Below are 15,968 nucleotides of genomic sequence, written 5' to 3'. Positions count from 1 at the left end.
GAGAGAGAGAGAGAGAGAAAGAGGGGGAGAGAGAGAGATTAATGCTTGTTCATAGGAGACTTATCTTCCTTGTGTAATTTCCCCCAGCCCCTCACATCTTCCAGTGGGAGTATAGGGCTGAAAATACACTATAGCTATTTGGAAGCCAGATGCTACCTTCTGTGTTTGTGCAATAGTGTTAAAGGTTAAATGTTACACATAGCAGAGATATCTACACCAGTGTCTTACATACAGCAGCGATATCTACACCAGTGTCTTACATACAACAGAGATATCTACACTAGCGTGTTACATACAACAGAGATATCTACACCAGCGTGTTACATACAGCAGAGATATCTACACCAGTGTCCTACATACAACAGAGATATCTACACCAGCGTGTTACATACAACAGAGATATATACACCAGCGTGTTACATACAGCAGAGATATCTACACCAGTGTCCTACATAAAACAGAGATATCTACACCAGCGTGTTACATACAACAGAGATATCTACACCAGCGTGTTACATACAGCAAAGATATCTACACCAGCGTGTTACATACAGCAGAGATATCTACACCAGTGTCCTACATACAACAGAGATATCTACACCAGTGTGTTACATACAACAGAGATATCTACACCAGCGTGTTACATACAGCAGAGATATCTACACCAGCGTGTTACATACAGCAGAGATATCTTCACCAGCGTGTTACATACAGCAGAGATATCTACACCAGCGTGTTACATACAACAGAGATATCTACACCAGCGTGTTACAAACAACAGAGATATCTACACCAGCGTGTTACATACAGCAGAGATATCTACACCAGCGTGTTACATACAACAGAGATATCTACACCAGCATGTTACATACAGCAGAGATATCTACACCAGCGTGTTACATACAACAGAGATATCTACACCAGCGTTTTACATACAACAGAGATATCTACACCAGCATGTTACATACAACAGAGATATCTACACCAGCGTTTTACATACAACAGAGATATCTACACCAGCGTCTCTCACATCATATGTGCTTTCATCTGTGTTCAACTGCAACAAGCAACAAGGCATGTCCACACATTAAAAAAACGAATTGGATACACTGTGTCAGGGTATCAACATAGTAGCACTGACACTGATATGGGGACACGCACACGCACACACACACACACACACACACACACACACACACACACACACACACACACACACACACACACACACACACACACACACACACACCATCCAACGCCACGCCATCTTCCACAAGGGTTTTGCATCGTACCTACCCAGCTGTTGACTTGCTGGAGAGTACTCCACACATGGCTCCACCAAGAGATGCACACACACACGCACTCCCCCACCCCACTGAGCATCCCTGTTTCCTCAACACAATCCCCCTGGTCCTGTTTTCATCTCTTTTCACAGACCAGATAGAACTCGGCTGGGTCCCAAATGGCACCATATTCCCTACATAGTGCACTAGTTTTGACCAAGGCCAAAAGTAATGCTTTATATAGGGAATAGGGTTCAATTTGGGACGCAAACCTTCGTCTAACCAAACACCTCCTGCAATTTTCAATGTCCTCCGTATCCAGTGGTCTGATAGTGGAATCAAACAGAGAGCGCGGTGGAGGACTAGATGGTTCAGTGTAACTGCTTCCATGCTTCAATTTCTACCATTCACAACACAAACAACCACAGCAGCTTATCAGCCCCACCGCATGGATGAACCAACAGGTACACTGTGGAGTCATCAGGTCTCTGATAAACAGGAGGAGGACAAGGAGGAGGACAAGGAGGAGGACAAGGGGAGGGGAGGGAAGGAGGAGGAGGAGGAGGAGGAGGAGGAGGAGGAGGACAGGGGGGGGGGGGAGGAGGAGGAGGAGGAGGAGGAGGAGGAGGAGGAGGACAGGGGGAGGACAAGGGGGGGAGGGAAGGGGGAGGAGGAGGAGGAGGAGGAGGAGGAGGAGGAGGAGGAGGAGGAGGACAGGGGGAGGAAGAGGAGGAGGCCTTTTTCCTTGCTTGTAGAAAACAGCAGTTAGAAAGTGCCATACTGCTGTAGGTAATATAATCATAGGAAGCCTGGTAATGTGGCCCTGTCGTTGACTGTAGGTTATTTAAAAACACATCAAATCAAATCAAATTTTATTTGTCACATACACGTGTTTAGCAGATGTTATTGCGGGAGTAGCGAAATGCTTGTGCTTCTAGCTCCGACAGTGCAGTAATATATGACAAGTAATATCTAACAATTTCACAACATATACCCAATACACACAAATCCAAGTAAGGAATGGAATTTAAGAATATATACATATATGGACAAGCAATGACAGAGCGGCATTGACTAAGATACAGTAGAATATTATAGAATAGAATACAGAATATACATATGAGATGAGTAATGCAAGATATGTAAACATTATTAAAGTGACTAGTGTTCCATTTATTAAAGTGGCCAGTGATTTCAATAGGCAGCAGCGGCCTCTAATGTGCTAGTGATGGCTATTTAACAGTCTGATGGCCTTGAGATAGAAGCTGTTTTTCATTCTCTCTGTCCCAGCTTTGATGCACCTGTACAGACCTTGCCTTCTGGATGATAGCGGGGTGAACAGACAGTGGCTCGGGTGGTTGATGTCCTTGATGATCTTTTTGGCCTTCCTGTGACATTGGGTGCTGTAGGTGTCCTGTAGGGCGGGTAGTTTGCCCCAGGTAATGCATTCAGCAGACCGCACCACCCTCTGGAGAGCCCAGCGGTTGCGGGCGGTGCAGTTGCCATACCAGGCGGTGATACAGCCCGACAGGATGCTCTCAATTGGGCATCTGTAAACATTTGTGAGGGTTTTAGGTGCCAAGCCAAATTTCTTCAGCCTCCTGAGGTTGAAGAGGCTCTGTTGCGTCTTCTTCACCACACTGTCTGTGTGGATGGACCATTTCAGTTTGTCAGTGATGTGTACCCTAAGGAACTTGAAGCTTTCCACCTTCTCCACTGCGATCCCGTCGATCTGGATAGGGGGGTGCACCCGCTGCTGTTTCCTGAAGTCCACAATCATCTCCTTTGTTTTGTTGACGTTGAGTGACAGGTTATTTCTATGGCACCACACTCCCAGAGCCCTCACCTCCTCCCTGTAGGCTGTCTCGTCATTGTTGGTAATCAAGCCTACTACTGTTGTGTCATCTACAAACTTGATGATTGAGTTGGAGGCGTGCTTGGCCACGCAGTCATGGGTGAACAGGGAGTACAGGAGGGGGCTGAGCATGCACCCTTGTGGGGCCCCAGTGTTGAGGATCAGCGAAGTGTAGATGTTGTTTCCTACCTTCACCACCAGGGGGCGGCCTGTCAGGAAGTCCAGGACCCAGTTGCACAGGGCGGGGTTCAGACCCAGGGCCTCGAGCTTAATGATGAGCTTGGAGGGTACTAAGGTGTTGAATGCTGAGCTATAGTAAATGAACAGCATTCTTACATAGGTATTCCTCTTGTCCAGATGGGATACGGCAGTGTGCAGTGTAATGGAGATTGCATCGTCTGTGGATCTATTGAGGCGGTAAGCAAATTTAAGTGAGTCTAAGGTGACAGGTAAGGTAGAGGTGATATGATCCTTGACTAGTCTCTCAAAGCACTTCATGATGACAGAGGTGAGTGCTACGGGGCGATAGTCATTTAGTTCAGTTACCTTTGCTTTCTTGGGTACAGGAACAATGGTGGCCATCTTGAAGCATGTGAGGACAGCAGACTGGGATAGGGAGAGATTGAATATGTCCATAAACACAACAGCCAGCTGGTCTGCGCATGCTCTGAGGACGCGGCTAGGGATTCCGTCTGGGCCGGCAGCCTTGCGGGGGTTAACATACTTAAATATCTTACTCACATCGGCCACTGAGAAGGACAGCCCACAGTCCTTGGTAGTGGGCCGCATCGGTGGCACTGTGTTATCCTCAAAGCGGGCGAAGAAGGTGTTTAGCTTGTCCGGAAGCTAGACGTTGTCACGGTTTCGGCCGAGGCGGCCCCTCCTCCTTGTTCGGGCAGATTTCGGCGGTCGTCGTCTCCGGAGTACTAGCTGCCACCGCTCTATGTTTCTTGTTTGATTGGTTTTGTCTGTTTGTCACACCTGTTTTGTGTTATGTCTCAATTAGCACCCTATTTAGTTTCCTTGTTGTTAGTTAGGTGTTGTGTGTAATTGTTCCATGTCGTGTTGCTGCGCTGCATGTATTTTGGTGCGCTATTTTGTGCTTTCCTCCTTGTTTGTGTTTTAGGAGTAGTTTACGCACTTGTTGATTGCGCCCGTTTGTATACGCCTGTGCGCGCTTTTCTCGCCTCCGGGCTGGTTTTGGATATTTATTGTGATATCTACTAAAGTATTTTTGTTGGACTTTACTTCTGCCTCCTGCGCCTGATTCCACACCACACCTACCATAGCAACTCCTGACAGAATTACACACCACATATGGAATCAGCAGGAGCACCCACCGACATCATGGAGGAGCGTCTTCGCGGTCAAGAGGATCGAATCAACCAGATCGGGCACGCCTTGGACCGCGTAATGAACACCCTCCATCGATGGGAAACCAGCGGGGTACCCACACCCCCACCTATCGCACCATCACCATCGGACAGCCCGCCCGTCCAACTACCGGAACCCAGTGGGATTCGGCTCTCGCTCCCGAGGGCGTACGACGGCACCGCTGCCGGGTGTCAGGGGTTCCTATTACAAGTGGAACTCTACCTTGCCACCATACACCCGGCGCCCTCGGGATACGAGAGCGTTTCCGCCCTCATCTCCTGTCTCACCGGCAAGGCGTTGGAGTGGGCCAACGCCGAATGGAGGGGAATAGACGCCGCCACAGTCACCTATGCGGAGTTCTCCCGCCACTTCCGTGCTGTCTTCGACCATCCACCAGAAGGGAAGGCGGCGGGGGAGCGTCTATTCCACCTCCGACAGGGGATGAGGAGCGCTCAAGAGTTTGCGCTGGAGTTCCGGACTCTAGCGGCCGATGCAGGGTGGAATGAGAGGGCCCTCATAGACCACTTTAGATGTAGCCTTCGGGAGGACGTCCGCAGAGAGTTAGCGTGCAGGGATACTACACTAACATTTGACCAGCTGGTGGACATGGCCATTCGGCTGGACACCCTGCTCGCGACCCGCGGACGTCCCAGGTGGGGGCCTCCCATTCCACCCTCCAGCGCCTCCGAGCAGAGCCCGATGGAGCTTGGAGGTGCTGGCGCTAGAGGGAAGAGAGGAGGGAACCCGAGGGGGGCAGTCTCCTGCACCAACTGTGGCCGCGGAGGGCACACCGCGGCTAGGTGCTGGGGAGGGTCCCCTGGTGAGGGAGATGGCAGGTCACACATTGGGGAGTCCTCCCAGGTGAGTAGGCGCCCTACTTACCCAGAGCTTTCTGTCGTACACATTACATTACCTGTTTGTTTCCCACAGGTTGCACCTCGTTCCCAGCATAAGGCGCTAGTCGATTCAGGCGCAGCTGGGAATTTTGTAGATCGTAAATTCTGTGTTAAGTTAGGGATTCCCCTCCTTCCAGTCGATAAACCCTTCCCTGTACATGCCTTAGATAGTCGTCCGTTAGGATCTGGGTTAATTGGGGAGGTCACGGCGCCACTTAGGATGATGACGCAGGGGGGTCATGAGGAGACGATTCAACTCTATCTGATCGACTCTCCTGCGTATCCGGTGGTACTGGGGCTTCCCTGGTTGATTACCCATGATCCTACGATTTCGTGGCGAGAGAAGGCTCTTAAAGGGTGGTCTGCTCAGTGTGAGGGGCTATGTCTGGGTGTTTCCGTAGGGGCGACCTCGGTGGAGAGCCCGAACCAGATGCCAGCACTGCACATTCCGCCTGAGTATGAGGATTTGGCACTCGTGTTTAGTAAGACCAGAGCGGCAAGGTTGCCACCTCATAGACAGGGGGATTGTGCGATAGACCTCCAGACAGGAGCTGCGCTCCCGCGGAGCCATGTGTATCCTTTGTCACAGGAGGAGAAAAGGGCAATGGAGACTTACATTGCCGAGTCTCTGAGACAGGGCTACATACGGCCCTCCACTTCTCCCGCGTCCTCGAGCTTCTTTTTTGTGAAGAAAAAGGATGGAGGTTTGCGTCCGTGTATTGATTACCGCGGTCTCAATCAGGTGACTGTGAAATATAGTTATCCACTCCCGCTGATTGCGACCATGACGGAGTCATTACACGGGGCACGGTTCTTCACAAAATTGGACCTCAGGAGCGCATATAACTTGGTGCGCATTAGGGAGGGCGATGAGTGGAAGACAGCATTTAGTACTACCTCAGGCCATTACGAGTATCTCGTCATGCCATATGGGTTAATGAATGCTCCATCAGTCTTCCAATCGTTTGTAGATGAGATTTTCCGGGACATGCAGGCGCAGGGAGTAGTGGTGTACATAGATGATATTCTTGTGTACAGTTCTACTCGGGCCGAGCATGTAGCCCTGGTGCGCAGGGTATTGAGGAGACTGTTGGAGCATGACCTGTATGTCAAAGCCGAGAAATGTCTGTTCTTTCAGGAGTCAGTCTCCTTTTTGGGTTACCAGTTGTCTGCGTCAGGGGTGAGAATGGAGGTGGACCGAGTGTCCGCCGTGCGTAATTGGCAAACCCCAACTACGGTTAAAGAGGTGCAGCGGTTCTTGGGTTTTGCGAATTACTACCGAAGGTTTATCCAGGGTTTTGGACAGGTGGCAGCTCCCATAACGTCTCTCCTTAAGGGGGGTCCGGTGCGCTTGCAGTGGTCGGCTGAGGCGGACAGGGCCTTTGGGAGACTGAAGGACCTGTTTACCTCGGCTCCGGTGCTGGCGCACCCGGATCCCACTTTACCCTTCCAAGTAGAGGTGGACGCGTCTGAGGCCGGTATCGGGGCAGTTCTTTCACAACGGTCCGGCACACCACCTAAGCTCCGCCCCTGTGCTTTTTATTCTAAGAAGCTCAGTCCGGCGGAGCGGAATTATGACGTAGGGGACAGGGAGCTGTTAGCCGTAGTACAGGCCCTAAAGGTGTGGAGGCATTGGCTTGAGGGGGCTCAGCACCCTTTCCTCATTCTGACCGACCACCGTAACCTGGAATACATTCTGGCAGCTAGGAGACTGAATCCTCGCCAGGCTCGATGGACTATGTTTCTCGCCCGGTTTGTGTTCAAGATCACTTACATCCCTGGGTCCCAGAACGGGAAGGCAGATGCCCTGTCCCGGCGGTATGACACGGAGGAGAGGTGCGTGGAGCCCATTCCCATACTACCGGAGTCTTGTCTGGTGGCACCGGTGGTGTGGGAGGTCGATGCGGAGATCGAGCGGGCATTACGCACCGACCCTAGCCCTCCACAGTGTCCGGTGGGTCGGACGTACGTCCCGCTCGAGGTCCGGGATCGGCTGATTTATTGGGCTCACACGTCCCCCTCCTCTGGACATCCAGGTATTGGCCGGACAGTGCACTGCCTTAGTACGAAGTACTGGTGGCCAACGTTAGCCAGGGATGTGAGGGTTTATGTCTCCTCCTGCTCAGTGTGTGCCCAGTGTAAGGCGCCCAGACACTTGCCCAGGGGTAAATTACAACCCCTGCCCGTTCCACAACGACCCTGGTCTCACCTCTCGGTGGATTTTGTTACCGACCTTCCCTCCTCACAAGGGAATACCACCATCCTGGTCGTTGTGGATCGGTTCTCGAAGGCCTGTCGTCTCCTTCCCATGCCGGGTCTTCCTACTGCCCTACAGACCGCTGAGGCTCTATTTACTCACGTCTTCCGGCATTACGGGGTACCCGAGGATATAGTGTCTGATCGAGGCCCCCAGTTTACCTCCAGAGTCTGGAGAGCCTTTATGGAACGGTTGGGGGTCTCGGTGAGCCTTACCTCGGGTTACCACCCGGAGAGTAATGGGCAGGTCGAACGAGTCAACCAGGATGTGGGTAGGTTTCTGAGGTCATATTGTCAGGGCCGGCCGGAGGAGTGGGCGAGATATGTGCCCTGGGCTGAGATGGCACAGAACTCTCTCCGCCACTCCTCCACGAGACTAACCCCTTTCCAGTGTGTGTTAGGGTACCAGCCGGTTCTGGCACCTTGGCATGAGAGCCAGATCGAGGCCCCTGCTGTGGATGAGTGGGTGCGGCGCTCGGAGGAGACGTGGAACGCTGCACACGTCCATCTGCAGCGAGCCATCCGTCGACAGAAGACGAGCGCCGACCTACAACGCAGTGAGGGGCCAGTGTACGCACCTGGAGATCGAGTCTGGCTCTCAACCAGAAACCTGCCCCTCCGCCTGCCCTGCCGGAAGCTGGGTCGGCGGTTTGTGGGGCCTTTTAAAGTCCTGAGGAGATTGAACGAGGTGTGTTACAGGTTACAACTGCCCATTGATTACAAGAATATTAACCCCTCGTTCCATGTGTCTCTCCTCAGGCCGGTGGTAGCTGGTCCACTCCAGGACTTTGAGATTGAGGAGACTCCTCCGCCCCCGTTGGACATCGAGGGGGCTCCGGCGTACACTGTTCGGACCATCCTGGATTCGAGACGCCGGATGGGGGGTCTCCAATATCTCGTGGAGTGGGAGGGGTACGGTCCGGAGGAGCGGTGCTGGGTGCCGAGGAGGGACATTCTGGATCCGTCCCTGCTGACCGAATTCCATCGTGGTCATCCTACGCGCCCTGCTCCGCGTCCTCCTGGTCGTCCCCGAGGCCGGGGGCGGCGCACGGCTGGAGCCGCGCGTCAAGGGGGGGGTACTGTCACGGTTTCGGCCGAGGCGGCCCCTCCTCCTTGTTCGGGCAGGTTTCGGCGGTCGTCGTCTCCGGAGTACTAGCTGCCACCGCTCTATGTTTCTTGTTTGATTGGTTTTGTCTGTTTGTCACACCTGTTTTGTGTTATGTCTCAATTAGCACCCTATTTAGTTTCCTTGTTGTTAGTTAGGTGTTGTGTGTAATTGTTCCATGTCGTGTTGCTGCGCTGCATGTATTTTGGTGCGCTATTTTGTGCTTTCCTCCTTGTTTGTGTTTTAGGAGTAGTTTACGCACTTGTTGATTGCGCCCGTTTGTATACGCCTGTGCGCGCTTTTCTCGCCTCCGGGCTGGTTTTGGATATTTATTGTGATATCTACTAAAGTATTTTTGTTGGACTTTACTTCTGCCTCCTGCGCCTGATTCCACACCACACCTACCATAGCAACTCCTGACAGACGTCAGTGTCGGTGACGTGGCTGGTTTTCCTTTTGTAGTCCGTGATTGTCTGTAGACCCTGCCACATACGTCTTGTGTCTGAGCTGTTGAATTGCGACTCTACTTTGTCTGTATACTGATGTTTTGCCAGTTTAATTGCCTTGCAGAGTGAGTAGCTACACTGTTTGTATTCTGCCATATTCCCAGTCACCTTGCCATGGTTAAATGCGGTGTTTCGCGCTTTCAGTTTTGCGCCAATGCTGCCATCTGTCCACGGTTTCTGGTTAGGGTAGGTTTTAATAGTCACAGTGGGCACAACATCGTTTCAGTGTATTCGTCTAAATTGTTTTCGCAAGCTACCCGGAACATATCCCAGTCCGCATGATCAAAACAATCTTGAAGCGTGGATTCCGATTGGTCAGACCAGCGTTGAATAGTCCTTAGCATGGGTACTTCCTGTTTGAGTTTCTGCCTATAGGAAGGGAGGAGCAAAATGGAGTCGTGGTCAGATTTGCAGAAAGGAGGGCAGGGAAGGGCATTATAACCATCCCAGAAGTTCGAATAGCAATGGTCGAGGATTTTAGCAGCCCGAGTACAATAGTCGATATGTTGATAGAACTTCGGCAGCCTAGTCCTCAAATTTGCTTTGTTAAAATCCCTGGCTACAATAAATGCAGCCTCAGGATATGTGGTTTCCAGTTTGCATGAAGTCCAGTGAAGTTCTTTGAGGGCCGTTGTTGTATCGGCTTGAGGGGGGATATACACGGCCATGACTATAACCAAATAAATTTATCTTGGGAGATAATACGGTCTGCATTTGATTGTGAGGTATTCTAGGTCGGGTGAACAAAAGGACTTGAGTTCCTGTATGTTACTACAATTACACCATGAAACACCATGAAACACACACCTCCACCCTTCTGCTTCCCGGAGAGATATTTATTTCTGTCTGCGCGATGAACTGTCTGGCTGGACCGATTTTGACAGAATATCCCCAGAGAACCATGTTTCTGTGAAACAAAGTATATTACAGGCCCTGATGTCTCTCTGGAATGAAATCCTTGCCCTGAGCTCGTCGACTTTGTTATCCAAAGACTGAACATTAGCGAGTAGTATACTTGGAAGCAGTGGGTGGTGTGCGAGCCTCCTAAGTCGAACCAGCAGGCTGCTCCGAGTGCCTCTCCTCCGCCGGCGATGTTTTGGGTCAGCCGCCGGAATCAGTTCAATTGCCCTGGGGAGAGCAAACAAAGGATCTGCTTCGGGAAAGACGTATTCCTGGTCATAATGCTGGTGAGTTACCGCCGCTCTGATATCTAATCGTTTTTCCCGGCTGTATGTAATGACACAAAACACTTCCTGAGCTAATAACGTAAAAAATAATACATACAAAAAAAAAAATACCACAAAGTTCCCTAAGAGCTAGTCGCGAGGCCGCCATCTTCGTCGGCACCAGGTCTCCGTCGGCGCCATTGACTCTCACAGAATTGACATAATGCTGTGAGGGTCAATGAAATGCAAATAGGGAAATCTGTTCAGTAGATACCATCTGCATCCAGAATGGCACCCTATTCCCTATGTAGTGCAGCATTTTAAAAAAAAGTACTGCATTGTATAGGAAATAGGGTGCCATTTGGGACTCATACACTGTGTAAAGCACTTCAAATCCATCACAGCAGGAATGGATGTTTCAGTGGAATGTGACAGGGACACATCCATCACCACTAGTCCGCTCTACACATGAGTAATGGACAGAAAGCTCCCAATGAAAAGCCAACATATAGCGCCTGGAAAATGACTAATTTCATTATCAACTAAGGTACAGTAGAACATTCTAAAGTGCTCTAGTTTCCCTTGGTTCATTATTCGGTCAATGGCCATACAGTGACCGGAGCCAGAATTCAGACAAGCAGGACAATCCTTTTTTAAAAGTGTTATTTTGCATGTTTTTAATTAATCAAAGTTAAAGTGAAGACTTGAATGTAAAAAGTAGGATAAGAGGGTGGGTCCGACAAGTGTTGGATACCACGCTCACATGTCCCAAAGGCAGTGATGGTAACCACTAGGCTAGACAAAAGCCCAGGGCATGACCGTGTTCTTACCTGTAGGATTAGGAGGACACACACACACACACACACACACACACACACACACACACACACACATCTCCTTACCCGTGGCATTGGGAGGACACCTGTTGAAGGCCAGTTCTCCTGAAGGTGTTCTTTTCCACACCATGGATACAGCATAGTCCTCCAGACAGATCTCATACGGCGCTGGGTAGGGAACCATAGACATTGCTGGGTTATTGCTGACTCAGAAATATGTATAGGCCAGAGGAGGCTGGTGGGAGGAGCTATAGGAGGACGGGCTCATTCAGGGAACAGAACCGGAAAACAGAAAATAACAAAATTATTTGAGGAACAGAACCCGAACCATAAACTAAAGTGATCTATACTGTTCCGGAAGATAACCATTATTTTAAAAGCATGGGAACCGGTTAATAACGTTATTTTAAGTCGCAACAACGCGCCTATGCAAAGCCTTCACTCTGTCACTCAGAAATGATGATTATTATTATTCCAGCGTCTGCCTGCCAGCTGGACATTTTTGCCAGTTGGTGTACATTTGTGTGTAGGCTACCTGCCATTCCCCTGTGAAGCATAGGTTACTGTAGCCCCTCCCCCTGTGAAGCATAGGTTACTGTAGCCCCTCCCCCTGTGAAGCATAGGTTACTGTAGCCCCTCCCCCTCTGAAGCATAGGTTACTGTAGCCCCTCCCCCTCTGAAGCATTGGTTACTGTAGCCCCTCCCCCTCTGAAGCATAGGTTACTGTAGCCCCTCCCCCTCTGAAGCATAGGTTACTGTAGCCCCTCCCCCTCTGAAGCATAGGTTACTGTAGCCCCTCCCCCTCTGAAGCATAGGTTACTGTAGCCCCTCCCCCTCTGAAGCATAGGTTACTGTAGCCCCTCCCCCTCTGAAGCATAGGTTACTGTAGCCCCTCCCCCTCTGAAGCATAGGTTACTGTAGCCCCTCCCCCTCTGAAGCATAGGTTACTGTAGCCTACTGACAACGTTACAAGCGTAATTCAGAAATTAGGGAGAGATGTTTAATTAGAGAAGAATGGATTTACTTTTTCAATGCTAGTTAAGGATACTATAGTTATCACGTTTCACATTGGATTTATTAACTACAAAAAGGTAAGACGTGATTTTAATTCTAGTGCTGCTCTGCACACACAAGCTTGTTAGCTAGTTAGCTAGCTAACGTTTGCTCTGGTCCAACGTTAAACCAACTCGGAAGTTCAAAGACATTCAAAGTTCCTCCATAGAAGCTGCTCCTCCGTAGTGGGCCTAATTCAGATAATGCATGTCATAACAAGATGCCCAGCGCTTCAAGGCAAGCTTCCTCCATACTCTCTCGCTCTCTCCTCACCCTCAACATTCCAGTTGCATCTCGCGCCCTACACTGTGACTGGCAGCCCAGTGTGTGTGTTTGTCTTTCATTATGATTGAAACATGCTGTTACGGCAAAATACAATTTGCTATTAACGACTTTCCTATACAGATTAAATGGCTTACCCGCTCCATAGCAAGCTGCTCTGGGTGCACTGATCAGTAAAGTTATTTAATGTAGAGATAAATGTAAAAAAAATTATATATATTTCAGAGGTTTAAAAAGGAACAGAAAGGAACAGAAAGGAACAATATAAACCGGTATTTTTTTGGGTTAGAACCAGTTCAGAACTTTATTTTGCTGGTCGGAACAGTGGAACGGAATGAAAAAAAAGAATGGTTCTGTTCAGAACAAAACGATTGGAAAATAATTTTGGTTCCAACCCCTGGTTTCCATATGTTTGATGTGTTTGATACCATTACATTAATTCCATTCCAGCCGTTACAAGGAGCATGTCCTCCTATAGCTCCTCCCACCAGCCTCCTCTGACTTAGGCTATGTTGTCTGTAATTGCATAAGTGTAGACTAGATTGTAACTAGATTGTAATACATGAAAATGCTATATTTCAAAAATGTTTTCTTTGTGTTGGATTAAACTGGATGCTTAAAATAGAACAGGTCTGAAAAAGATTGATAATGGGAACTGCTTCCCTACAGTCCTTACTACTAAAACAGACACAATGCCACTCTTTACAGGGAAATAATGGTCAAACAAAAGCTTGAATTTGCATTAATCGCAGTGGTAGCGAACGGTCTCCATGGAGATTCAAACAAGTGAGTGGATCAACAACATCACCTAATATTAAGATATTAATCATAAATTAGGCCTACAGCTAGAAGCTAGTCTATCTCCATTCTCTCTCTCTCTCTCTCTAGTCTATCTCCATTCTCTCTCTCTCTCTAGTCTATCTCCATTCTCTCTCTCTCTCTCTCTCTCTCTCTCTCTCTCTCTCTCTCTCTCTCTCTCTCTCTCTCTCTCTCTCTCTCTCTCTCTCTCTGTTCTCTCTCTGTTCTCTCTCTCTCTGTTCTCTCTCTCTCTCTGTTCTCTCTCTCTGTTCTCTCTCCGTTCTCTCTCACTCTCTCTCAAGTCTATCTCCATTCTCTCTCTCTCTCTAGTCTATTTCCATTATCTCTCTCTCTCTCTCTCTCTCTGTTCTCTCTGTTCTCTCTCTCTTGCTCTCTCTCTCTATTCTCTCTCTAGTATCTCTCTAGTCTCTCTCCATTCTCTCTCTCTCTCGCGCGCGCTCTCTCTCTAGTCTCTCTCTCTCTCTCTAGTCTCTCTCTAGTCTCTCTCTAGTCTCTCTCTCTCTCTAGTCTCTCTCTAGTCTCTCGATAGTCTCTCTCTAGTCTCTCTCTCTCTCTCTATTCTCTCTCTAGTCTCTCTCTAGTCTCTCGCTAGTCTCTCTCTAGTCTCTCTCTCTCTCTCTATTCTCTCTCTAGTCTCTCTCTAGTCTCTCTCTAGTCTCTCTCTATTCTCTCTCTAGTCTCTCTCTAGTCTCTCTCTAGTCTCTCTCTAGTCTCTCTCCATTCTCTCTCTCTCTAACGTTCTCCTCTTAAAGCTACAGTCTGTGATTTGGGAAGCTGTTCAATTGTCATTTCAATTATTGATATTTACCCATTGGTTCTTGAAGAATAGACAATAACCTACAGTATGCATATCTAATGAGTTTAGTACAACTGTCAATCTTTATCATAAGCCAAAATATAAGGTTTTTATTACTCTGTTGTTGAATCCATTGTTGGATTGCAGACTGTATCTTTACATGCTCTGTCTGTTTTCAGAGCAGAAGCTGGGCTACCTACCCTCTGCTTTATGTAACTCGTTTCCTATCCTCCTACAGCTCCCTCTTCCTCAGCATAGAGGAAGATCATTATCTTCACGCCACACTTACAGTTAATTTACTCTTGCAGTCTCAATTATGGCGGTTATGGGGTTATCGTTACCTGGGCAACGCTGGTCACTGCACTTGCGGACTTCATCCCCCGTGCCCTCGCACTGTTGCCCGGTGACCGCCGCCCCCTGGCACACCCGCGACCGCCTCTGCCAACCCCCGTCACATGACTTGGAGCAGCCACTCCAAGGCCCCCAGGGATTCCACTGGCCATTGGCTGAGGAGGAGACAGATCAGTTAAACCACTGGCCATTGGCTGAGGAGGAGAGACATATCAAAGTTAAACCACTGGCCATTGGCTGCGGAGGAGCCACATCACTGTTAAAGAGGGGCTCTTTCTCAAATGCCTAAATATCTGTCCTCTCCTTGTGTCTCCTCCTCGTGTCCTCTCCTTGTGTCTACTCCTCGTGTCCTCTCCTTGTGTCCTCTCCTCGTGTTCTCTCCTTGTGTCCTCTCCTTGTGTCCTCTCCTTGTGTCCTCTCCTTGTGTCCTCTCTTTGTATCCTATCTTTATGTCCTCTACTTGTTTCCTCTCCTTGTTTCCACTCCTTGTTTCCTCTCCACGTGTCCTCTCCTTATTTCCTCTCCTTGTGTGCTCTCCTTGTCTGCTGATTGCCTTACCCACAGGGGGTACTTGAGAAGACTCATGAGACCATAGTCCTACTGGTAAAATGTACATGAGGGGGTACTTCAGGGGTACTCTGGGAAGAGCAACATTTAGTTGGTAGTACAGATACCACATGACCTTGAACATTCTATGTTCTATGTCCCCCAGGGGATGCAGCTATACTATGAAGTGTATCTAGAAAATGTGAATTCATTTTTACACAGACACCAGTAAGTGGGATTATATATACTGGGACACATGGGTTGTGTCCCAAATATGTGTCCCAAATGGCACCCTATTCAATATATAGTGCACTAGCTTTGACCAGGACCCAGGGAATAGGGTGCCATTTGGGACACATCTATGGACATGTTTTATAGTACCCAGAGATATAGTAAAAAATGAGTTTTGGGCAGAATTTTAGCCGGATTCAATTAATAAAATGACTGATAATACTTGTAATAATCAGGAATATGTCTCCTTTTATGGCTGGGGAGGCTGCCCTGGGACTGCGGTGATAACTTTCCTCACTTTGCCAATATTAAAACGCCTTTTATGATAAAGTTTCCCAAAGCAGTGGCATGTTTTATGGCTTTTTAATGAACACAGTAAAATCGAGCATTAGAAAAAAACAGATGGTCCCCCTCAGCTAAACAGTTAATCACATGACCTTGTCTGAAAGGTGGAACAACCCTGGGAAGTGGGACACACTCCTCTATTTCCTCTCTCCATTCCTCCTCCATCCCTCCATCCGACCTGTATTTAACCCCGTATCTACACACAGGTCCAAGGACTAACCTCAGTGGAGGTCTGAAATGGACAGAAATGATCCCAACCACGTCCATC

At 48.9% G+C, this 15,968-nt stretch overlaps 1 protein-coding gene across 1 annotated transcript in view; it reads right to left on the bottom strand.

The window, feature by feature from the left end:
* Positions 1 to 11,343: 11,343 nt before the first annotated feature.
* LOC311126276 (adhesion G protein-coupled receptor B3-like) overlaps positions 11,344 to 15,968 on the bottom strand; it is a gene marked incomplete at both ends in the record, with an annotated part of 130,830 nt that continues 126,205 nt past the window's right edge. The window contains 2 exons of the mRNA XM_084200287.1: positions 11,344 to 11,445; positions 14,569 to 14,733. Coding sequence (XP_084056413.1) covers positions 11,344 to 11,445; positions 14,569 to 14,733 — 267 coding nt within the window. The remainder of the gene's footprint in view (positions 11,446 to 14,568; positions 14,734 to 15,968) is intronic.

Source organism: Coregonus lavaretus (assembly GCF_964263955.1).
Source record: "Coregonus lavaretus genome assembly, contig: HAP1_SCAFFOLD_551, whole genome shotgun sequence".
Lineage (NCBI taxonomy): Eukaryota > Metazoa > Chordata > Actinopteri > Salmoniformes > Salmonidae > Coregonus > Coregonus lavaretus.
Note: the sequence above shows the minus strand (reverse complement) of the source record. Positions and strands in the feature narration are given on the sequence as shown.